This window comes from Perna viridis, chromosome 13, assembly GCF_037379345.1.
Source record: "Perna viridis isolate PV_CMFRI_1.1 ecotype Kerala chromosome 13, ASM3737934v1, whole genome shotgun sequence".
NCBI lineage: Eukaryota > Metazoa > Mollusca > Bivalvia > Mytilida > Mytilidae > Perna > Perna viridis.
Window position 1 is genome coordinate 34,790,328 of NC_142457.1, and position 25,188 is coordinate 34,815,515.

General features: G+C 32.5%; 1 protein-coding gene across 6 annotated transcripts in view; it reads left to right on the forward strand.

Moving 5' to 3' along the window:
- LOC148600596 (uncharacterized) overlaps positions 1–25,188 on the forward strand; it is a 72,445-nt gene that overhangs the window by 17,522 nt on the left and 29,735 nt on the right. For 3 of the 6 annotated variants that reach the window (XM_088557560.1, XM_088557558.1, XM_088557561.1), the window contains exons 2-3: positions 5,185–5,322; positions 6,383–8,055. In XM_088557560.1, coding sequence (XP_088413686.1) covers positions 6,446–7,885 — 1,440 coding nt within the window. In that variant the 5' untranslated portion in view covers positions 5,185–5,322; positions 6,383–6,445 and the 3' untranslated portion in view covers positions 7,886–8,055. Of the gene's footprint in view, positions 1–131; positions 228–1,232; positions 1,447–5,184; positions 5,323–6,382; positions 8,056–9,376; positions 11,249–25,188 lie in introns of those variants that run through there. The other 3 variants (XM_088557563.1, XM_088557559.1, XM_088557562.1) reach the window with 3 other exon arrangements.

A 25,188-nucleotide genomic window follows, 5' to 3' on the forward strand; every position in this document is an offset into this window, starting at 1 on the left:
TGCCATTGCTTTGTTGTTAAAAAAATCGCTTCAGTTCGAAAATTTTCACTTTTTCAAGTGCCTATAAACCATCGTTTAACTTTATGTAAATAATACCACTTATAAAGGTGAACTAATCTCGTAGCATGTACCAGGAAGTAAAAAGATAACAACGGGGCGTTTTCCGAAAACTGACGTTCAAAGAAGTTAACTAAGTGCCAATATTTGGGAATACCGGACAATTAAGAGTATGATCTATTCTCATTTGAGCTTTACTTGAGTTCATTGTATCATCCTCCATTTTTCGTACAAAATTTGATGAATTTCTGCTCAAACTATGTCAAGGTTCAAATTATTAAAAAAACTTTTTGTGTTGGTTATAGTCTTTGACAGAGATGTATAATATACATATTGTATACTTAAGTCTCTGTCTTTAATTATCATTTGTTTGTCATTGCTTAATACAACGTGGGTAGATAAATATTTCATTTTTAGTGCAGCTCGGCGTATATAAACTTTACATCACATTCACAGTCGTTACAGTTTATATATATTTATAACTAATGATGCATTATCATTGTACTGCATTTGGACATATAAATTTGAAATAATTTTCTACATTACAATTTGTAGGCTATAAATATTTATTTATCTACAGACAGTTATTTGTTTTATTCTAATCAGTTTTGAAAAAAGAAAAGATTGAAAATATGAGTTATCTTTCTTTGCTTGAAAAAAAATCCAAATAAACTTGATTCAAACTAAATGATAAATAAGGATATTTACTGTATTTGATAATAATACGTCCATTGTGTCCTTTTATACCATATTATATACTTCATACAAAAATAAAACAGAATAATAAGAGATTTGCCAAGCGCAGCATGGAACGACAACAATCAGATGCCGATTCAAGGACTGGCATGCCGGACGTACACCCCCACCCTATATCTGTAAGACAAAAAAATTTCATTCAATAGCATCGCATTATACAATGTGGATGGATAAATATTCCATTTTTTAAGTGCAGCTCAGTGTATATAAACATTAGATCGCATTTATACACAGTCGTTACAGTTCATATATATGTCTAACTAATGATGCATTATCATTATACTGCATTTGGACATATAAATTTCTTCATTACAATTTGTGGGCTATAAATATTTATTTATCTACAGTTTTTTTTATTCTAATCAGTTTTGAAAAAAGAAGAAGTTGAAAATATGAGTTATCTTTCTTTGCTTGAAAAGAACCAAATAAACTTGATTCAAACTAAATGACAAATAAGGGTATTTACTGAAGTTGATAATAATACGTCCAATGTGTCTTTATATCCCATAGTATATACTTCATACAAAAATAAAACAGAATAATAAGAGATTTGCCAAGCGCAGCATGGAACGACAACAATCAGATTCCGATCCAAGGACTGGCATGCCGGACGTACGCCCCCACCCTATATCTGTAAGACAAAAAAATTTTACCACAAGTTTCACCCAATATTATTTTTTGCCTTGCTTTGCATGGCATTGAATTCAATTAATGCCCCCCTAAACTCAAATCCTGGATCCGCCCCTGACAATATCTAGACATATGTTCGCTTGAAGCACAATCTTTGCTTCTATCAAAAGCCAAATATTGACTCCGGCATCAAAATATCATAGCGAAATTTATACCTCCATTATGATAATTAGCCTTCCCCCAGTATGATATTTAACCCCTGCGATATTTTGACCCCCCAATCACAAGTTGAATAAAATAGAGGGGTAAATATCATAAGGGGTTAATTTATTGCATCACAGGAAGGGGTTAAAATATTGCGACAGGGGGGTTAAATATCAAAACAGGAGGTTAATTTATTGCAGCGTGGGGTTAAAATATAGCAATAAGTTTAAGCTATCGCAGCAGGGGGGTTAAAATATCACAGCAGGGGGCTCATATATAGCAGCAGGGGGTTAATTTATTGCAGCAAGGGGTTAATATATTTTTTAAAGAGACCTGTATTTTCTCTTGATATAACTGAATTAACAGTTATATTTTGATACACCAGTATTACAATGTAGTATCTGTTTTTTCTTGCATGTAACAGATTATCTCAAAATGCAAATGAATAGCTTGGCTAAGTGCTGAATGATAAAACCTGCAACTTGGTGAACTTTGGACAAGTGTGGGCACATAATTTGGTTTTGACACGCTTCAACATGGGAGCTTATTTGAATAAGATTCAGATGATATTTTTTAAAGTTTTTACACATTGTTCCTAAGGAAATGGTAGAGGGTCAGATAGTTTTTGGAGGTTTTTGCCCCACCATTTTTTTTAATCAAGGGCTGAAAGGCAGATATTTTAATCCCTTGATGCGATAAATTATCCCTTCTGCTGCGATATTTTAACCCCCTGCTGCAATAAAGTAACCCCCTGCTGCTATATATGAGCCCCCTGCTGTGACATTTTAACCCCCCTGCTGCGATAAATCAACCCCATGTTATGACATTTTAACCCCCTGATGCGATTAATTAACCCCCTGTTATGATAACTTACCCTCCTGCTGCGATATTTTAACCCCCTTTCTGTGATAGATTAACCTCCCTCTATGGGTGTAAAAATATCATAAGGGGTATGTTAAAATAACCCAGAGAGTCAGTATTTTATACGATATATTGACACCGGGGTTAAAATATCAGATGATATTTTATCCCAGGGGTCAATATTTTGTGGGGGTCAAAATATCATATGACACCGGTTATTACCAATATTGTATTTTGATAGGAACTGTTCATTGATAGAATTAATTGCCTGTGACTTGGAGCAAGTTAGGAAGACCATGTTAGTTTTTAACAAATTTAAACATATGGATTTGCAGTTCCATTGATACATCTGGGTTAGAAACAATATCCGCACAAAGAATTTCTGCTTTTAGGGTGTTTTTCAATACCTTAATCTTGGAACCTTATGACTCCGATTCTACTTTTTTTTGGGTGTGACCCTGATATTGGGGTGGGGGGATAGTTTCCATTTCAAACATAGCTCTAACTACGTAGGAAACAAATCAAGGTCCCTTTTTTCCATAAAATGATGAAGTTTTAACCCCTTTTTTGATCTTATAATTGACAAAAGCTTGTAATGATCCCTTCAAAAGGCAGAAAACAGCTTCCCCTAAATAAACTTATCTTAATTCTTGTGGTAACCGAGAATTTTAAGACGGCCTTCTTTTCCTGTCTCCCTTTACCCTCATAAATGGCCGACCCCTTATAACTTGGAAACAATAAGAGATATATGTTTCAGAAAACTGATTGTAAAAATGCAGATTGGCTTTATCATGAGGAATCCTTTGCAAAACTTTTTAAATCATAAAATACTTTAAAATCAATTAGTTTTTTTTTTTTTGTTTTTTTTTTCAGGCATGGCCTACGTTAGCCCCAGTACTACATTCTGCAGTTCGCCATACCCCCCACCCACCAATTTTAAGAAATAGGTTTGAGATTGGAGATTTTTATGATTTTATTATGCAAATAAAAATAATTAGGGAACCATTAGCTGTATAATTGGATTGAACCGGCTTCACTTAAAAATGTGTCAGCTGTGTATTTCAGGAAACTGAGTTCAAAAAGGGCACAATTCCCACACAATTTCATATTAGTATTTATTCACAACTACAAATTTTCTCTTTAATACAAACAACATTTCTTTTAACTCTGGTCAGTAGTATGACAGGAGTTGTTATGAAAAAGAAAAGAATATATAAGGTACTTCTGTAAACCAAGTTCAAAGTATCATTTCATGTTTGAGAGAACAAATGTTCCTTGTATAAAATGAATTGTGTCCTAACTAGTACCTCTCTTTGAAATATATTTAGTAATTTGCCTGGAATTTCAAAAACAACCTAACTGGGATGAGGAGCTCTAAGAGTGGGACGAGGGGCGCAGTGCTGGACTAGCGCTGTTTATTATTTAGATGATATTGAGCCTATTTTGTTACATTGGTTCATCCTAATCTTGGGTCAGATTGTCCTTTAATGTATTGAGAGGGCATATAGCTCATGACACACAAAGTGAAATGAGTTTCTGTATATCAGATTTCAATCCTTATAAGTAGAACTATTTCTCGTAATTGTAGGTTGGTTTTTTGTGTACCTTACTTAAGTAAATACTTCTGGACACTGTGATTGTGCTAATGTACGAAATCTTTTAGTTATTCCTGCCAATCCTGGCTTTGACATTAGAATACTACTTTTAAAAAAATGTATTATGTATTAGAAAGCCATAATATTATATTTTTCTTTAAATTTGTGTGCCATTAGTAGAAGGACAGGGAGAGACACTTTACAATATTGGTTAATTTCAATATTTCCCTAAATTGATAGAGTAATATGCAACGAACATCTTCAAAAACAAAAGCAGACAATTTTTATACATCATTTTCTAATGATAAAAAAAAAATCAACTTTTAATATTAAAAATACAATTTCTAATATTAAAAATGCGTACAAGTGACACAGTGATAATGAAATTTAGATTTTTAGTATTAAAAATTTATATTCTAATATTGGAAAATGGTTTTCGAATATTAGAAAATTATTTTTTTTTTTCAAATTAGAAATCGGATTTCTAATATTAGAAAATGATTTTATATATTAAAAGATCATTTTTGAATATTAGAAAATGGATTTTTAATATTAAAAATGATTGTAGAATTTTTTTATATTAAAGATCATATTCTGAAATTAGAAATCGATTTTTTGATATTAGAAATTGATTTTTTAATTTTAGAAATTGGATTTTTAATATTAAAAATTCATTTTCTTCAGTTAAAAAATCAATTTCTCTTGTTAAAAAAAGTTTTTATTTTTGATAATAGTAATTTCATGTTTAATATTTGATGTCTAAATGTGTCGATAAAATATGCAAACTTATAAAATGTTGCATGACAATTGAAAAAAAGTGGCAAAAGATAATGATTTGGAAAACAATATTCAGAGGTAAGACTAAAGGAAAAGGGTTTTGTTCTCTATTGATAGATCAATGGATACGGCAATATTCGTTTTTTTAGAAGAACTAAATTATTTTTTTTTATAATAAAACAAAATACTATCAGTATCTGATGAAAAAATATGAAAAGTTGAATTAAGTTGAAAATATTCTGTATTATTTAGAAAAAAAGTTATATAGTGAATATATGACAGTGTGTGTTCCATTTTTTCCCAGGTCATTGATACAAGAAAGGTGTGTAACTCGACCACTCCACGTGAATGAACACAGATTGTACTTGCCAGGTCATTGATATAAGGAAGGTGTATAACTCGACCACTCAAGGTGAATGAACACAGATTGTACTTACATAAGGTAATATATCATCTGTATTGATGTGGCACGTGGATGGAATTAGGGTAATACATTTTTTTGTAAATAGTTGGTTGTCACGCAACAATCTTTGGATCATCTTGTAAATAGCAATGAAATTTAATTGTTCATACAAACAGGTTTGTTTTTTTTTATTATTCTCATGTTGATAACAAGCTTGCATTTAGTTTAATTCAAATAATATCCTGCCATTTTTTTCAATTATGCCTGTTTGAAATAACTTTTAAATCTTAAACTATGTTTACTTCAGTCATTATATAAAAAAATATCGTTTGGTTGACAGAAATTTAGGAAGTTTTCGACTAAAGAGAAAAAGGCCAAATTTTGGGTCAGTTGTCGATGAGACAGACATTTTGGAAGTTGTTGATTTATGTAGGAGTAAGGGTCAAATTTAGGTTTCTGTCAGATATGTTGGAAATCTATATGGTAAAGACTGTTGCCTTATTCAATTTATCATTTTTTTTCTATTATTTTTTTTAATTAAAAAAATGTCCCTGGTACTTTTGTCTATTGAAAAAAAAATTCAAACAACCTATTTACCATTCCATTTTTTTTTTTTTTATTGAAATATTTTATTCAACTGTCATACTTTTATCGATATTGATGTTTTTTTTTTTCTCTCCTTTTAATGAAAAAAAATGAACTTCTATTTCACTGCTTCTTGTCGCGTTTCCTATTTTTTTTTTATACTTTTCTTGTCACCTCTTGTCTCTAATTAGTGAGACCTGAGAGCACCCATCGTTGACAGTCCGATTGCATCAATCTGACAGGTCTGGGACCGCCGCTAACTTGTATCCCTGACTACGGTTCATGTCTGTAAGTTAATATTATTACAATGATTTGCCACATACTGACTGTTAATTTCAAAACTTTTTTTAAGACCTACGATTTTTATATATAATGTAGGGCCATCATTAAGAATTAGTTTTATAAGGTCTAAACTCGTTCGAAAGTTATTAAAACTCAAATCTGTGTAACTGACGTTTTAGAGTTTTCTCCTTGAGTATTAATCTAAATATCTAATTCTCTGTTTATATTACAGAATTATGACATCTGAAAGCTGCAGCTTCTGTCTGTCACTAGAAAAGACCAGCACTCCTGAAGTATGGGTCCACAATGTGAGGAATCCCTCTGTTCAATATGTAGTGAGCACCACAGAGTACGAAAAGCAACCAGGGACCACAGCACCATTCCTTATGAAGATTACCTAAAATTACCATCTTTTATCCACAAAATTCAACTCGACTGCAAAGAACACAAACAAAAATATCAATTTTACTGTAGGTCTCATGATTGTGCTATCTGTCATAAATGTTTGCTGGAATCTCATAAAAAATGTGAAGAAACTTTACACATAGATGATGTGATCCACAATGTAAAATCATCAGCAGTTTTTGAAGATTTATGGACAAATATAATGACAACTCATCAAGCTGTCTTGAATGCAATCATTGATAGGGAAGAAAATGTGACAAAACTACAGAAAAAGAAGGAAAAACTATCAACAGAGGTGAAAAAAAGAACACAAAGTCTTATTGATCAAATTAAGAAACTAGAAAACAAAACACTATCAGAGTTAGAGTCAGTTGTAAATGAAAATATAAATGAAATCAAAGCCACCAGAAAAATCCTGGAATCAAATAAAAGAAAACTTGGTGAATTATTGGAACAGGAAGAACTCATTAAGAACCATGCATCAAATTTCGAAACATTCATTGCAACAAAACAAATGGAGAGAGAAGTCCAAGAATCAGAAGAAATCTTACACAAATTATTTGAAAAAGGAGCCATGGATAATACAGACATAGAAATGAATGAAAACATCACAGCAGACGACACAATTTTTGGAATAAAAACTCTGTGTGACATTAAAGTATCAAAAGAAAAAAATACAACATCCATAGACATAAACAAACCAAACATAGGTCAGGCAGAGGTGAAGACAAGATTCCCCAGACAACTGACACTTAAACAACAGTTTACAGTAGATCAAGGTTTGTGGACTGGTTGTTGTACGCTGCCTAATGGACTCCTGGTGTTGACTGATTGGGAGAATGGTGTAGTAAACATACTACACAGTAATGGTCAACACAAATCATCAGTCAGATTTAATGGAGGAGGAGGAGCAGTATACGATGTAACAGTCATCAATGAGAACCATGTTGCTGTTTCTAATCCTGACCCAGAAACAATCTCCATCATAGATGTAGACAGGAGTAAAATCATTAAAACACTTCAGATAAAGAGTGATGTCAGTGGAATTACACATAGTGATGGACATTTATACTTCTGTGTACCTCAGGTAGGAATCCAAAAAATTAATATAGATACAGAAAAAATAGACAAACTCCATGATGACCAGACTGTTAGTGTTAGTTCATATATAGACCGGAATGTTGATCGTGGTTCATATATAGACACAGATGGCAACAGAATATGTTATACCTGTCCTGACACAATACAATGTCAGGGCCTCGTGGATTATCAATGGATCAACTGCAGAATATGTTTGTGTGTGATAATGAGAAACATAATTTATTACTAATTTCAAGGGATGGAGATAAACATGAAGTTGTGTGGCCCTCGGTGTGTACATTATGATAAAGTGAACCATCATCTCACTGTTGTTGATGATAATATGGTGGTCAGGATATTTACTGTATATTGACTTTTGATGGAGAACCAACACTGAGATAAACAAATTCAGATTTAAAGGTAAATAAAATATGTTTAATTTATAATGATTTAATTTATCAGAAATCTTTAATAACAATATCAGAAATTTTTCTTTTTTTTGTAAGAAGTTTTTGTCACAAACATGTTTTAATTTACTGACTTAGTTAATAATCTTTAATAACATAAATTTTTACTTTTTTATTCACATAAATGTAATAATTAACTTGATTAAAATCTGTTAAAAATTATTCAAAATTTGTTTATTTAGTATAATGAATGATTGTTTGGAAATTATTATATATTTCTTTGTAAATTAGTGTTGGTCTTCATCAAGTTTGTCAAATACATGTATCTAGATATGTCATCAGTGAAAATCTTTTCACTTCATTGTTTTTGTTTATAGTTGTATTTATCATTTTCATGTTTCTAACTTTGATTTTTTTCTTAAAATTTGAAATTCCTATAATTGTTTTACAAATATTTCTTACATGTACAACATCAAATGGTGTAAACAAATAGTTATTACTTATTTTAGTCATGAATATCATGATTACATGTACATGTATGTATTCTGTTAAATTATGACTAAAAAAAACAAAAACATACTTTCAAAAATGTAAAAAGAAACTGTAGAAGTAGTAATGTAAATACATGTACTATACATGTATTTTATTTTTATCCATGATTTGAATTGTTTTACCAGACATTTCAACTTCAACTCCTGCATCATGTGATTCTTTGTGATTTTGGCTAGTATTTGCTCATTGAAGCCCAAATATAGAAATTAGAAATTTCAATCAAATGGGGGGAGGGGCGGGGCCCAATCCCCTGAATCTGCCACTGTGCTTAGGCCAAAATGAAAGTATGTGTGTTTACCGTCACGTTTATTTTGTTTTGTTTTTGTTTTTGTTTTTGTTTTTTTTTTTTTTTGGGGGGGGGTGTACAATTGCTGACAGTGCTGGCACTGGAGGCCACCATTGTTGTTTAATACGATAAATACCAGTACCGGTGACGGAAAAGAATTTCCAGAATTTCAGAAAATTGCCAATAAAAAAGTTAGGGTCACAGCAATAAAATGATGGTCGATTGGATGACTGTAAACACACATTTTTTGGCCTTAGGTTAACACTTAAATTTTATAATTATCTTAAATTAGTTCAGATCTAATGAAGGTTAATTTAATAGGAAAACTCAAGTGAAATGATGAACAAGGCCAGTGAAGCTTTTTACTGTGATGAATACACCTAGTTAGTATTTTTGTACCGTTAGTAACACTTTTTAAGGCCTTGCCATTTCAAATTACATTGTACATGTACATATATTTTAATGGTTGAATGATTTGGAATTTTTCTCATGATAGACTAAGACAATGTTAATTTATCAAGAAGAACAAGGCTCAGTGGAAGTGGATTTTAAAAACTTGGTGAATTTGGATTTTTCCATGTGGACGAGGCCATCATGATTGATCATGATCGATGTGGATATTAACATGATCAACGACAAACCGTCTATTTAGAAGTTGTGACATATTTCAATATAGCCTGTGGAATATGAATGCATCATAAGGACGCAGTCAACATGGACATTTTAAACATTGGATATTTTCTAGAGACTTTAACAATTCATGGAGTCTTCTATTATGTGCTCAGCCAATATTTTTTTTTTGATGAACAATGTCTAGTGAGAATTTATTTATATATATGTTGAACTTACATGTAGCTACTTAAGGTTTTTTCATATGTACATGTATAATCCATTGTGTCTTCAGCTATCCACATATCTTGAAAAGCTGTAGATACAAGTACAGTACAGGTGTTTAGTGATCATGGTGTTTGTTCGTCCTTCAGCTCCCCTGAAACCCCTGAATGGAATTCGATGGAACTTTCACATATTCTTTATACATGTATTATGATGCTATTGTGCATTTCCTATTTTTTTTTCTAACTGAATGACTTTTGGGGTTACCTGATGCAAAATTTATCTGGATATGTGGTGGGGGAGAAGGGCTTTCCTAATCTGCAACTTCTATGATATCGCTGAATTGAATTTGATGTTACTTCCGCAGATTATTCATTACTTGATATTATTTTGAATCTCCTATTTAGTTTTTGCATCTGAATTGTTTAATCATTGAAGGGGTATCCTAGATGTATATGGTTTTTTGGGTAGGAAAGCGGCAGGAGGATATCACCAAGTGAGGTTTGCTTACAGGTTTTTTTTTTAGTACATGTAAAGAATTGTTATTTTCTTATTGAGATATCTCTCTTAGAATTATGTAATGTATGTATCGAGTGTCAGTCTCTGTAAGAATTTGGCAGTTGTTGAACCATGGTATGAAAAAACCAACAGTTTTGCTAGTGTAATTTGACTACATGTATTTGCTCTAAATTCAAAGAAAAAAAGTAAAAAAATTTCATATCATTTTGATAACATGAGTTATAATCACATTGAAATGCACATAAAATGAAGAATTCAAGGGCAGCAAATTCTGTCAAAAATTTCATTTTTCTAACATTCTCTTGAAAAAATTTCTGGACAAATCCAGAGATGCAAAGATCAAATTATGGTATGATATAGAGAAAGTATCCTAGCATGAAATTAAATTGTCAGATTGGTGGGGTTTTTACAACCATTTTGCCTGATTCTTACAAAAACTTACACTTATATATTAAGTTCAAAAAGAGATACAATCCATTAATTTAAATTCTACATGTAAGTAATTTTTAAGTACATTGTAATGGACATTGTAGTTCTAAGGGAGACAATCCATTTTGCTTCCAAACCATGTCAATGCTATCCATCAGTCATCATTAGTAGGAGTTGATGATTGTAACAAACAAAACTTTTAATCAAGATTTTATCATTTTGGGGACTTACATGTAGTTGTTTTATTTTTTATTGTTTTTTTTTTTTGTATTTGATTGTTTTGTTTTGTTTTTGTAGACTTTATTATAATATTATAACAACATTTACCACTTAATTTTTTGTAAGTAATTTTAGTGCAAAAGAAATTTAAGTTTTAAAGTTGATATGACAATTACTTAATTATACCTCTATTTTGGTGTATCAATTAAGTTTTCTTCCAATTCATTATTACTGTGAAACATTTTAAATCAAGCCATTGTACTCCACAATAATCATAAATGAGATGAGTTATTGCTCCAGAATTTTCCAAGTATCCAAAAATTTACTTACCGGGGTACAATTGTTGAATTAAAGAAAATCTGATAATTTTTTGTGTAATTGTCTTTTAATTTTGTACAAATAGAAGATGTAAAAATATAAATATATATTCTACAAAACTCTCATTTTGTTTGTCTTCAGGGGCTAGTTGTAATTTCCTCCCTTGTCAACAAGTTTGAGTGATCATAGGACCATTTTTAAGGATTGGTTGTTTTTTACTTCTCTGTATCTGCCAAAATAGCAGAAAATACAGATATTAAGGCAATGGTTCAAGGTAAGGCTTGCCTTATCTCTTGGAAACCAGTAATTTATTTAATGATGGATGGTACTTCCATGAGCTAGCACATTGAATAGATTGGTGTGAACATAGAATAAAGTATCCAGCTGCTTCTTAATTACTGTCTGTAACTGTTTCCTCAATTATTGTACAAAATGGCGATAAAACAATGACCAGCCGGTTGACCCTATTTTTTTCAGGATGTGACAATAAACACACATTTTTTTGGCTTATTTCTAGGAAACCAGTGAATGATTTAATGATGGATGGTAATTCCACGAGCTAGCACATTGAACTGTTTAGTGTGACGATAGGATCATGTATAAAGCTGTTTCTTACTTACTGTCCAGTACACCAACTGGAAGTTTGGGCAACAACAAAGACATGCCACTTTTGCCTGTCTTTGGCCACTTCCTGTAGGCTTTCCCATGAGTGGTTAATCTTGTGCATTTCCAACACAATGGTATGATGCCACATTATCTCTGCTTGGCTTTCACACAGATAATTAACTGTTATCAATCAATAAATAAATCAATCAGTCAATCTCTTCCCACTGACACCATAAATAAAGCATTCACAAAATTTATACAAATTACAGAAATGAACAAACAAAAAAATATTAAGATTCTAACAGGTGTGGATCCAGATAGGTTAATACAAATCTGCAGTCCTATAATGGTGTCACTCTGTCGTCAGTTTCGTTACTGTCGTCGTAGATATTTCATGTTGATGACTTGAGTATAAGTATATAGACCTTAAGCAAATTAAATCACAAATGAAAATCCAGTATTGATTTTGGGGTTTTTAACTTGAACTGATTGTGAATGAGGGGCCAGAAACAAATCTTTTCCTGTTTTGCAGATAATAGCTTGCGTAAAGATGAATGGATCTTACAAATTGTACATCAAGGTGGCATACCCCATCTCAAAAGAAAGGCTTGGATTGACTATGGGGGTTATGCTTATTTAGGAATAAATGGCCAAAAAGAGACATAGCTAATTTAGGTCAAGTTCTCTTCCTGTCTCAACTGTCTAATTGCATTGAAATTGAAATCTGTAGCAAGCTTTGAACTTGACCCAACTCTTCATGGTTTAACCTCAGCAGTCTCCACAAGCTTAGCCCTGCTAAGCATTTCATTTATTAAATATTTAATTAAGGCTCAGACAATTTTCTAATTGGGGGGGGGGGCTCAAATTTTATGTTGATTTGGATTTTTTTTGCCCACATGCAAAAATAATTTATTTTTTCAGCAACGGCCGGTGTTAAAAGTCTTATTTGAATTATAACTCACATTGTTTAGGGATGGTGGCAATATTGAATCATATTTTTTAATCGTATGACGGAGAACAAAATTTTGGCATAAATTTGGAATAAACTTATTTTTTTTATAACAAACCAAGCCAGACTCCCCCACCTTTCTCATTTTGCAGTCCCCTGATTGTAACCTTATTCCTGCATGCACATCTATATATAATGCCTTACTTTCCTATGAAGTTTTATCAAAATCAGTCGAGCGGTTTAGGAGGAGTTGCCCTTCTGAGATTTTATTATTGCAGCACTCAATTATCTCCCCTTGGCAGTAATTATATTACTTCATGCACATCTAAACATGTTGCAAACCTTTCTATAAAGTTTCATCAAAATCCCTTTCATTGTTAGAGAAGATGCACTTATGATTTATAAACATGAAACATACTCGATTTGGATTATCTCCCTTTGTAGTCTCCCTGACAGTAACCATATTTCTTCATGTACATCTTCATATGATGCCAGCTTCCTACAAAGTAGGGTGGTTTGATTTTATAACGAGTTCCAGAGTTGTAGTCATATACGACTATCCACCGGGAGGCGCTGAAAAATTTGGTTATATATCACCAGAAATTAATACACAATAACTCTCAATAATTTTGGGGTGAAGCGAGGAGCTAGTGCCTCTGAGGTTTGTAAGTAGAAAAGCTGAGGACCTCTGATTGCCCTTGCGATCAACCCTTGATTGAAATGGTACCTTATGACTCACCGATACCAATATCTCAGGCTGATAACAAAGGCAATATTAAAAATTGGGGTGCATTAGTAAAAACATTTTTTGTGGTGGATTTTGATTTTTATTCTCCAAATTATTAATTTCAGCCCCCCATCCCCTCCTTCCTCCTTTCAGTAAAATATGGTCAGTGCTGCCTCAACTGGATATTGGGACTTCACTTTACATTGGCTTGTAATGTAAAGCCTCAAATAACAATCTGATAAAAAATAAAATTAAAGAGAAGCTAAAAAATATTGGTCTAAGGGAGATAACCAAAAAAATAATTAAAAACTTGATTTGAAACAAAAAGCGCAGCTCAAAATTTAGATATTTGATAAAGTGAATTCTGTCTAAATCAGACACTTTGTTGAAGATCTTTATATCAGTGTAAATGTAGATTTTGGAACCTTAGAAAACCAACAACCTATACAAGTCTTAGAGGAGCCAATTTAAATTTGAAGGATGTAGGTTTAGACAAGTTTCACAGTATGTAATTCATACAAAATAACGTACATAGATAAAAAAATATAGTGACATTGCTTTGTTAGTTCAGTCGGTGCTTTTCGTCATTAGCCCAAAACCTGAGGCTAGTAAAGATTGATTCGGGTTAGTGAAAAGTCTGAGAATTTAAGTTGCATTCTTATAAAACAATTACTGCAATTGACTGTTTGGACCAACAGCTGAAAGTTTTGATGATACAGACTGTAACAGTTAGTAAATAACACAGTTTTTGTGTAAAACATGGATTAAAATGTCAATTTTCATATCAAATAGCATAAACCCTACAAATCTGGAGAGCATAAATCACCTTCAATTAACTCTGATAAAAAAGATACTTGAACATCAGAAGTTTATCATGATGATCCCAACTGGTTATACTCCACCCAAAAAGAGGGTCAGGGTAGTTAGTAGAAAGGAAGGGTCTAGATACATTCTGGAGCACTCAAGAAGTCAGGCTGGTTTGTACAAATGAGAGTCTAAATCCATTCTCCAAGATGAAGGCAAAAAATATTTGTGGTAGGTCCTCAGTTGCTGAATCCATAGATAATGATGAAATGCCATCATCTCAAACAGCCCCAAGTACATAGTACTGGAAGATGATATTTACTCAGTGAAGATGAACATGGAACAATTGAGATGAAAGCAGACTACGAGTTCTTCCGACACATACTTCTATGCCACTGGAGAGACACCAGACCTGAAAATAGAACCGAAAAAAATGTTGTACATACAAGCACAAAATATGCAACTCATGGATTTTATTTTTAAACCAAACCTGTCCTAACAGACAGAAAGACTGATACCCAGACCACTTTATACACTTGACTAATTAACCTGAGGTTAATAAACTACCTCCAACCTAACACGTAACAGACAGACATGAAACCACAATATACATGTAAACTTTAGGCTTGACTAATCAAACAGTTAGACTGGCACCTTGACAACGTTATACACTTGACTAATTAATCAGAGGTATATACAAACTACATACCAAGCAAACATGACAGACAGACAGACAGACAAACATGAAATCACTATATACACTTCAGGCTATACTAATCAGACAGTTAGACTGACACCTTGACCACTTTATACACTTGACTAAGTAACAAGAGGTATAAAAACTACCTACAAGCCTAACATACTACAGACAGACCAACAGACAAGAGATCACTTTATACATTTGACTAATTTACCACATATATATAGAAAATACCCAAAAACCTAACAGACAAACAGACTGACATGACATCACTTTATACACCTGACTAATTTACCAGAGGTAGAACAAAAAACTACCTCCAAACCAATAAAGCTACAGACAGACTGACATAACATCAATATATACACCTGGCTAATTTACCAAAGGTAAAAAAAAAAACTACCTCCAAATCAACATGCTACAGACAGACAGACACGAGATCACTTAATACACTTGACTAATTTACCAGAAGTATAAAAAACTAGCTCCAAACCCAATATGCTACAGACAGCCAGACAAAAGGTTACTTTATACACTTGACTAATTTACCACAGGTATATAAAATACCTAAAAACCTAACAGACTGACAGACAGACAGACATGAGAACTATTAATACACTTGACTAATTTACCAGAAGTATAAAATACCTACCACCAAACCTAACATGCTACAGACAGACAGACAGACAGAGAGACAGAAAGGAGATCACTTAATATACTTGACTTATTTACCAGAAGTATAAAAAAACTACCTCCAAACCTAACATGCTACAGACAGACAGACACGAGATCACTTAATACACTTAACTAATTTACAAGAGGTATAAAAAAACTAGCTCCAAACATAACATGCTACAGACAGACAGATACAAGATCACTTTATACACTTGACTAATTTACCACAGGTATATAAAATACCTAAAAACCTAACAGACTGACAGACAGACAGACATGAGATCTATTAATACACTTGACTAATTTACCAGAAGTATAAAATACCTACCACCAAACCTAACATGCTACAGACAGACAGACAGACAGAGAGACAGAAAGGAGATCACTTAATATACTTGACTTATTTACCAGAAGTATAAAAAAACTACCTCCAAACCTAACATGCTACAGACAGACAGACACGAGATCACTTAATACACTTAACTAATTTACAAGAGGTATAAAAAAACTAGCTCCAAACATAACATGCTACAGACAGACAGATACAAGATCACTTTATACACTTGACTAATTTACCACAGGTATATAAAATACCTAAAATAAAAACCTAACTGACAGACAGACACACAGACAGACTGACACTTTATACACCTGGCTAATTTACCAGAGGTATAAGAAAACTACATCCAAATCAACATGCTACAGACAGACAGACAGACACAAGATCACTTAATACACTTGACTAATTTACCAGAGGTATAAAAAACTAGCTCAAAACCTAATATGCTACAGACAGCCAGACAAGAGATCACTTTATACACTTGACTAATTTACCACAGGTATATAAAATACCTAAAAACCTAACAGACAGACCGACAGACAGACAGACTGACATGACATCACTTTATTCACTTAACTAATTTACTAGAGGTATGAAATACTACCTCAAAACCTATCAAGGTACAGACAGACAGACACGAGATCACTTTAAACACTTGACTAATTTACCAGAGGTATAAAAAAAACTAGTTTCAAACCTAACATGCTAAAGACAGACTGACATGAAATCATTTTATACACTTGACTAATTTACCACAAGTATACAAAATATCTAAAAACCTAACAGACAGACAAGACTAACATGACATCACTACATTCACTTGACTATCAAGTAGAGGTAAACAAACACTGCCAAAACTAATGTGTGACAGACAGACAGACATGAGATCACGATATACACTTTACTAATCAACCCAAGATATAACAGCTACCTCCAAACCTAACGTGTGACAAACAGACTGAATCACTAATCTGTTCAGTATTGAAATTATTGCCATATTCAACTCAGGGGATACCAATCCATAAAAAATAAACACATTTTTCTGAAATTTGCACCAAAAATAGATCTTATTTACTGAACATTTTCACCAGAAGTTTCACTCCATAATTTGTTTTGCCTAGCTTTGCGCGACATTAAATTCAATTAATGCCCACCCCCTTAAACTCAAATCCTGGATCCGCCCCTGATTAATGACATTTTCAGAGGCATAAATCCAAGGAGGGTCAAAAATCCCTTCTAAATACAATTTTCTTACAGCAAAAGGTAATAAAATACATAGAAAACTGATTTCAACAAAAATAAGTTAAGATATTATAACAAATACCTCAAAAATCAGAAAATTAAATTTATACTGTAAAGGGAGGTAATTCTGCAGTACATGTACAGTTTATTCAAGATGACTCTTTATGATTGCATGTTTTATTGATTTTTTCATAAAATAAATAGGAAATTCATGTATTTTCTTAATTTCAGATCTGACCAAACAACATACAGACTTGTGTACTTTAAAATCCTCCACAATGTGGAATCAGAATAGAGGTTTTTTTTAGTGTGTTTCTTCCAATGTTTTTTGCTGTCATGAACTTTACTTCTTTAATAGTATTTGCAACAGATATGTGGGGCAAGGATCAAATATACATGTACAAGGGATTTTTTTTTCATTCTGTAATTTCATGGTCTTGGCTTGATTTAAATGACATCATCTGATAGTTTAACCTAAAAGACAGCCTCTGTTATTTTTAAAGTACATTTAATGTGTCTGGAACACTTTAGAAGCAAGTTTGGGTTCATTCATTTACTTTTAGCTTCTAAAAATGAGTTTTTATATATGTACACCTGTACTAAGTGAAAATGCTCTAATACTGCAGTATCATGTATTAAAACATATTTTTGTCTTAAATCAGATGGAAACCTGACAAGCTGGTGTTTTGTACTTGTGACTTGTGTACTTTAAAATCCTCCACAATGTTGAATCAGAATAGAGTTTTTTTTTTAGTGTGTTTCTTCCAATGTTTTTTGCTGTCCTGAACTTTACATCTTTAATAGTATTTGCAACAGATATGTGGGGCAAGGATCAAATATACAAGGGATTTTTTTTCATTCTGTAATTTCATGTGGAAATTTTTATTTGGTCCTGTGGAACAAAGTCAAAATTAAGGACATTTGGCAGTGGTCACTTTTCATATCTACGAGGTCTCTAAAGCATAGAATGGCACTCATTAAGAAATGTTTCTATACATGTTTCCATTATGGTAAAGTTTTATTGAATTTGAAGTGGTGTAAATTTTTTTATATGTCAAAATGGGTCTGTTGAAATGCATTTCAAAATTAATTGTGTTCTGATACATGTACCTATTGGAGAGGTCACATTTTCATATGTTTTGGGGGGTTATTTCTGAGAATTAACGGAATAAAATTGAAATGTGGCTAAAAACAAAAAAAAAAAAAATTTTCATTTTGTCCATATCTAAATGGGTTTCTATGGAATTTTCAATGTAAATCTCTTAATTGCTTATGGCATCATGGTAAAATTGGGCAAATGAGCTAATTTGGAAAGGTCATTTGGTAAAATAACAGTTTTTGTCAGTTGTTGCAACCTCTTGTAATACATGCACAACTCTGTACTGCATTGGTATGCAATTCTGAAAACAAATTTGAGAGAGAAATGTCTTGAAAATGTAAAAAAAAGCATGATTTCCCATTCTTTTACATATATTTTGGATAAATAATTATTTTTAAAGTACATTTAATGTGTCTGGAGCACTTTAGAAGCAAGTTTGGGTTCATTCATTTACTTTTAGCTTCTAAAAATGAGTTTTTATATATGTACACCTGTACTAAGTGAAAATGCTCTAATCCTGCAGTATCATGTATTAAAACACATATTTTTGTCTTAAATCAGATGGAAACCTGACTAGCTGGTGTTTTGTACTTCAGAAACATGCAAAGCAATGTAAATAAAGAAAAAACGACAGAGTAAATCTTCAAATATTTGAATTGAGGCCATTTATAGGACACTTCTTTATCCAATCTGCACAAAGTTGAAGTCACAACATACATGTACACCATGGATATAAAGTTTGCATAAATCTTTTTTTTTTAAACAAATTTCCGTAAAACTTTGCAGTTAGACTAAAAAATTGATGAGCTTTACACAAATGAAGTATTTATTTGAGTTTCAGAACAAGCCGATCTAAAAGGTAAGGGATCACACTTAATTCCCCCCAAGACTTTTCGTTGTATACGAATATAGTGTGTTTCTTCCTAATTTTGTCATAAATGCACAACGAATTACCTGTGTTATCGTACCTGTCCTGGCAAACTTTATCGCTCACCTAGTCAAACTTGGTCATTTAGTTTCTAGAGCTGGACTCTTGACCTTACTGTACTATTTTCACAAGAATCATTTAATTAATAGAGTAAAAGTATCGAAAATGGTCATACGTGCGAACTTACACGATTTAATCATATTTATTTGTCCCGCAAACCACAGATACGTGAGGACAGGTCCCTATATGAGTGCCCCAGAGGCTCTGATATACAAAAAAAATGTACATGTAGGGACCTGCCGATACATCGGTAACTAGATGTGCATTGTATTGACCCATATTGTATAGAAAAAGGGAAAAAGCCAAAAAATATGTGAAAAGTCTGTCAGAAAAAAAAGGGGATACGCACCAAGAGGGACATGTCCTCAAATACCTGTGTCATCAACACGATTAAGCAGGTCAAATTTCTCCCAAAACCCAAACTTAAGAAACTTCGAATTCAAACCCATAAATTTGTGTTTCAATCTCATTTCTTTGATAAGATGTGTCATGAATCTGACAAAGAGCCCAAAAAGTGTGACTTACGGTGAGTTTTGTGAGACTATTTAAAACTGGACCAAAGCGTTTTAGTATATTTAGCTGATCCTGAGATGCCTTCTTACACAACTTACCAATATTATGAATATCAAAATTATGGTTTAATATAATCAACTTCTATAATATTTTTTTTTACAAAATAGCGGAAGTCAAATGTCTCAATTAAAGCCCGCTCTGGGTACAGGAACAACAAACATATCATGGAACCGGAGTATTCTGGTTTTTGACTTAAACTGGAGTGAACCAGGCCATTTATTGGTATAAATATATTATCACATTATTCAATATTTCAATATTCTGTCTTCAGTGTAGACACGTCTTGAAAAAAAATGGAACTTAGAACAGACACTCCTTGCCTAGAGAGTTTAGCCAATCTCCAGATGCAATAATCCCTTTAAGATTCAGTGCTGGAGATACTTTTTTTTTATTTTAACCACAATTGGTGGTGGTCAAAACAAAAACATATCTTCAGCACTGAATCCCTAAAGGGATAACAGATGCAAGAATTACAGGACAAAAATCATGTTAGGAAACTTATTCAATTTGGCAGATACATGTAAGTCATTTTTAATATTATGTTATGTTATTTGAAATACAATTTAAAGTAACAATGGTTTCCGCAATAGACAACTATTTCTCGAAATATTTGGAACTTGATTAAACCCAAGTGGGTCCAGTATTGTATTAAGGCTAAAAACCACTAATTCAACTTCCCATAGGCTTCTATGCTAATTTCACAATATTCAATGGCTTCTCTGGACTTTACCTTAACTTTAACCTGCAGATGACTATATATCAGCATGATTCTACATATGTCAGCTCACAATCCTCAGAATGGCATGTGGGGTTAGCAGACTTGCAGTGCAGTACTGGTCACCGGAAGTGAAGGGTCTATAAATAGCATGGGAAATCCCAGTGTTTTCACAAGATAGGGGTATATTTAAAATTCATTATGGAGATTAGGCTTCACATCACAAGAAGCAAAATGCACCTATAAAATGTACAGAAATGTTTTTCCTTTCAGAAACTGTTTAAATTTTTTAAATAAGATGAGAACTTTTTTCACAGCACTATGAGGAACAGGGGTAATTTCTGCGTAGGACTATTTTTGCGTACGTTCCAAATGCTCATTGGTTGAATTGGTGGTCTGTAACCTAAAGAGTCACTTTTTGTCTTAGAAAAAATTAATAACTATACAGGTATCTTCCTACACACATACTGAATGTATCTGCAAAGTTTCAGTGAAATGTGACAAGTACTTTTTTAAATATTTGATTTTTAAATATAGGGTAACCAAGTTGTGCGAGCAAAAAAGTGACAATATTCTACCATACTGAAATGCATTAAATATTTGCAAAGAACTTTTTCTGACTTTTCAAATAAAAAATATTAACCACAACTTGTTTTTTAACAATATTAATGAAGAAATAGTTTTAAAAGTAATCATTTTCTGAGAAATTGGTCTATTTTTAAAAATTTATTTCTGACATGCCTCCCCCTTTTTCTTGATCACATGTCAAAAACCCTAAATCTTTAAATTTTCACAAAAGGTGATATATTTGGCTTTAAATTTGTAAATAGAGTGTTTTCACATTAAAACATGACCAGTAAAGGGCATCTAAAGCAAAAAAAGTGCTCAATAATGGATTTTCCATGTTGCCATAGGGGAATGCTTATATGGCCTTAACCGCAGTAATGAAAGTGAGTTTTTCCTCATTTCTAACCTAATTTTTGCTCAAATCTACACAAAACTTGATTTCAAGTGCTTATTACTACCATATTTAGGTAAATATAGCCCTCAAAGTTTAATATTTGATATTTTTACTAAATTTTCTACACTTTTTACAAGACAGGACATAAAAATCAGCCAAAAAGACCAATTTGGCTGAATTAGGACCTATAACTTAAAAAATGCATATTTTGAAGGATTTTTGTAGTGTATTCCTGTCATGGCAAAGTTAACAAGATCTTCAAGTAGTTTAAAGCTATTTCAAGAAACTTTTCATTTTGCCATGGCTTCATCTTAAGGCTAAAAACCACTAATTCAACTTCCCATAGGCTTCTATGCTAATTTCACAATATTCAATGGCTTCTCTGGACTTTACCTTAACTTTAACCTGCAGATGACTATATATCAGCATGATTCTACATATGTCAGCTCACAATCCTCAGAATGGCATGTGGGGTTAGCAGACTTGCAGTGCAGTACTGGTCACCGGAAGTGAAGGGTCTATAAATAGCATGGGAAATCCCAGTGTTTTCACAAGATAGGGGTATATTTAAAATTCATTATGGAGATTAGGCTTCACATCACAAGAAGCAAAATGCACCTATAAAATGTACAGAAATGTTTTTCCTTTCAGAAACTGTTTAAATTTTTTAAATAAGATGAGAACTTTTTTCACAGCACTATGAGGAACAGGGGTAATTTCTGCGTAGGACTATTTTTGCGTACGTTCCAAATGCTCATTGGTTGAATTGGTTGTCTGTAACCTAAAGAGTCACTTTTTGTCTTAGAAAAAATTAATAACTATACAGGTATCTTCCTACACACATACTGAATGCATCTGCAAAGTTTCAGTGAAATGTGACAAGCACTTTTTTAAATATTTGATTTTTAAATATAGGGTAACCAAGTTGTGCGAGCAAAAAAGTGACAATATTCTACCATACTGAAATGCATTAAATATTTGCAAAGAACTTTTTCTGACTTTTCAAATAAAAAATATCAACCACAACTTGTTTTTTAACAATATTAATGAAGAAATAGTTTTAAAAGTAATCATTTTCTGAGAAATTGGTCTATTTTTAAAAATTTATTTCTGACATGCCTCCCCCTTTTTCTTGATCACATGTCAAAAACCCTAAATCTTTAAATTTTCACAAAAGGTGATATATTTGGCTTTAAATTTGTAAATACAGTGTTTTCACATTAAAACATGACCAGTAAAGGGCACCTAAAGCAAAAAAAGTGCTCAATAATGGATTTTCCATGTTGCCATAGGGGAATGCTTATATGGCCTTAACCGCACTAATGAAAGTGAGTTTTTCCTCATTTCTAACCTAATTTTTGCTCAAATCTACACAAAACTTGATTTCAAGTGCTTATTACTACCATATTTAGGTAAATATAGCCCTCAAAGTTTAATATTTGATATTTTTACTAAATTTTCTACACTTTTTACAAGATAGGACATAAAAATCAGCCAAAAAGACCAATTTTCCATAATTTGGACCTATAACTTAAAAAAATGCATATTTTGAAGGATTTTTGTAGTGTATTCCTGTCATGGCAAAGTTAACAAGATCTTCAAGTAGTTTAAAGCTATTTCAAGAAACTTTTCATTTTGCCATGGCTTCATCTTAAGGCTAAAAACCACTAATTCAACTTCCCATAGGCTTCTATGCTAATTTCACAATATTCAATGGCTTCTCTGGACTTTACCTTAACTTTAACCTGCAGATGACTATATATCAGCATGATTCTACATATGTCAGCTCACAATCCGCAGAATGGCATGTGGGGTTAGCAGACTTGCAGTGCAGTACTGGTCACCGGAAGTGAAGGGTCTATAAATAGCATGGGAAATCCCAGTGTTTTCACAAGATAGGGGTATATTTAAAATTCATTATGGAGATTAGGCTTCACATCACAAGAAGCAAAATGCACCTATAAAATGTACAGAAATGTTTTTCCTTTCAGAAACTGTTTAAATTTTTTAAATAAGATGAGAACTTTTTTCACAGCACTATGAGGAACAGGGGTAATTTCTGCGTAGGACTATTTTTGCGTACGTTCCAAATGCTCATTGGTTGAATTGGTGGTCTGTAACCTAAAGATTAAACAAGTACACAGGAAAAAATTGTTCTTTTTACTTATAACTTTCATCAGGAAATAACGCATGGCACGCAATTTCAATTTTCTTTTCGAACCCCACTAAGTTAACAGTATTTGGCCAATTTGGGAAAAAGAACTGCAATCAGGTGACTTGCGTTTCCATAGAAGAGCGTCCTTAAGCTCAAAGGGTAAAAAGCACAGCAACACCGACTGTGTCGGAAAATCCCCCCCAAACAAAACAAAACAAAACAAACCAAACCAAAAAAATAGTTAAGAACAAGGAGTGGCATGTATACATATGGACCATCCATTGTTTACAAAGGGACCGTTCATTGTATACACAGGGACTGTTCAATGACACACTGCCTACAAAAATGATGATACTATATAATTTTCAATCTGCCCACTGACTGTCTTAGAATTTGAACTCCCAATGCCCTGCCTTATTTCAGCATTTTACCCCCACCTCCACACACACAAACCCAGATTTCGGCTTTAAAGGAGAGATGTTTATACATGTATGTACATTGTAAATATGCATGGGTGGTACACACATTCACTACGTGTAATATTGGTAATACCATTTCACTATTAATGTAAAAGAAAACTTCTGAACGCTATTAGTGGATTCAATGGGAGTACATGTATATTACGTCCCAGAAGTTTATCCTGTGGGTGAGGGGATATTCCAATACCATATACTTGAATGAGTTGATCATGTTAGGTTTAGTGGATATTTATTTAAATTATTATTTATTTCATTAATCCTTCTACAAGTACATGGAAATAATATACTAGTAATAATTTATTCCTTTAACTGTCTCTTCCTTAACTGTAACCCCCAAAAACACTCAATGGGTGTGCTTAGTTGTACATAGACAGGCTTTTCAGGTTACACACAGGGCGTGTTTGTGCTACTGTTTTAAAGAATTACACTCAGCAATTATCGAAATATTAGTTGCTCTCACTCATGCAGAATAAGGATATGATTATTTATCAAAGAATCAGCTTTGGCTTTTGTCAAACAAACAAAAAAATATTATATGATTTCATGAGCGGATCCAGAGATTTCGAAAAACTGGTTCCAGAATAATGGGTACAAGGCTAAGAATTGCTGATCTGAGGTACAAAACATAATAAAAAATGTCAATAACAACTGTCTATACAATATTATATAATTAGTCGTGAAGGACAGTATCCAATTCCAAAATGAGATATATATATAGTTGACTCGCTGATTAATCTTTATTCTTTTTTTTTTATTTTTGCAAAAAAAAAAATTAAAAATCTTCCAACAAAAATGGGATTTAAACTTCTGACCCCTACATTCCAAATCTGCCAGAGGTTCAAATATGTACTAATAGTGGTTTTAATAATCATCAAAACAAGTGCTGTCCCTTTGGCAGTTACTGTGCTATGAGTTTGTCCGCTGTATAAATAATGACTGGTAATTATCTTAATGCTACAAAAGGATATGTTAATTA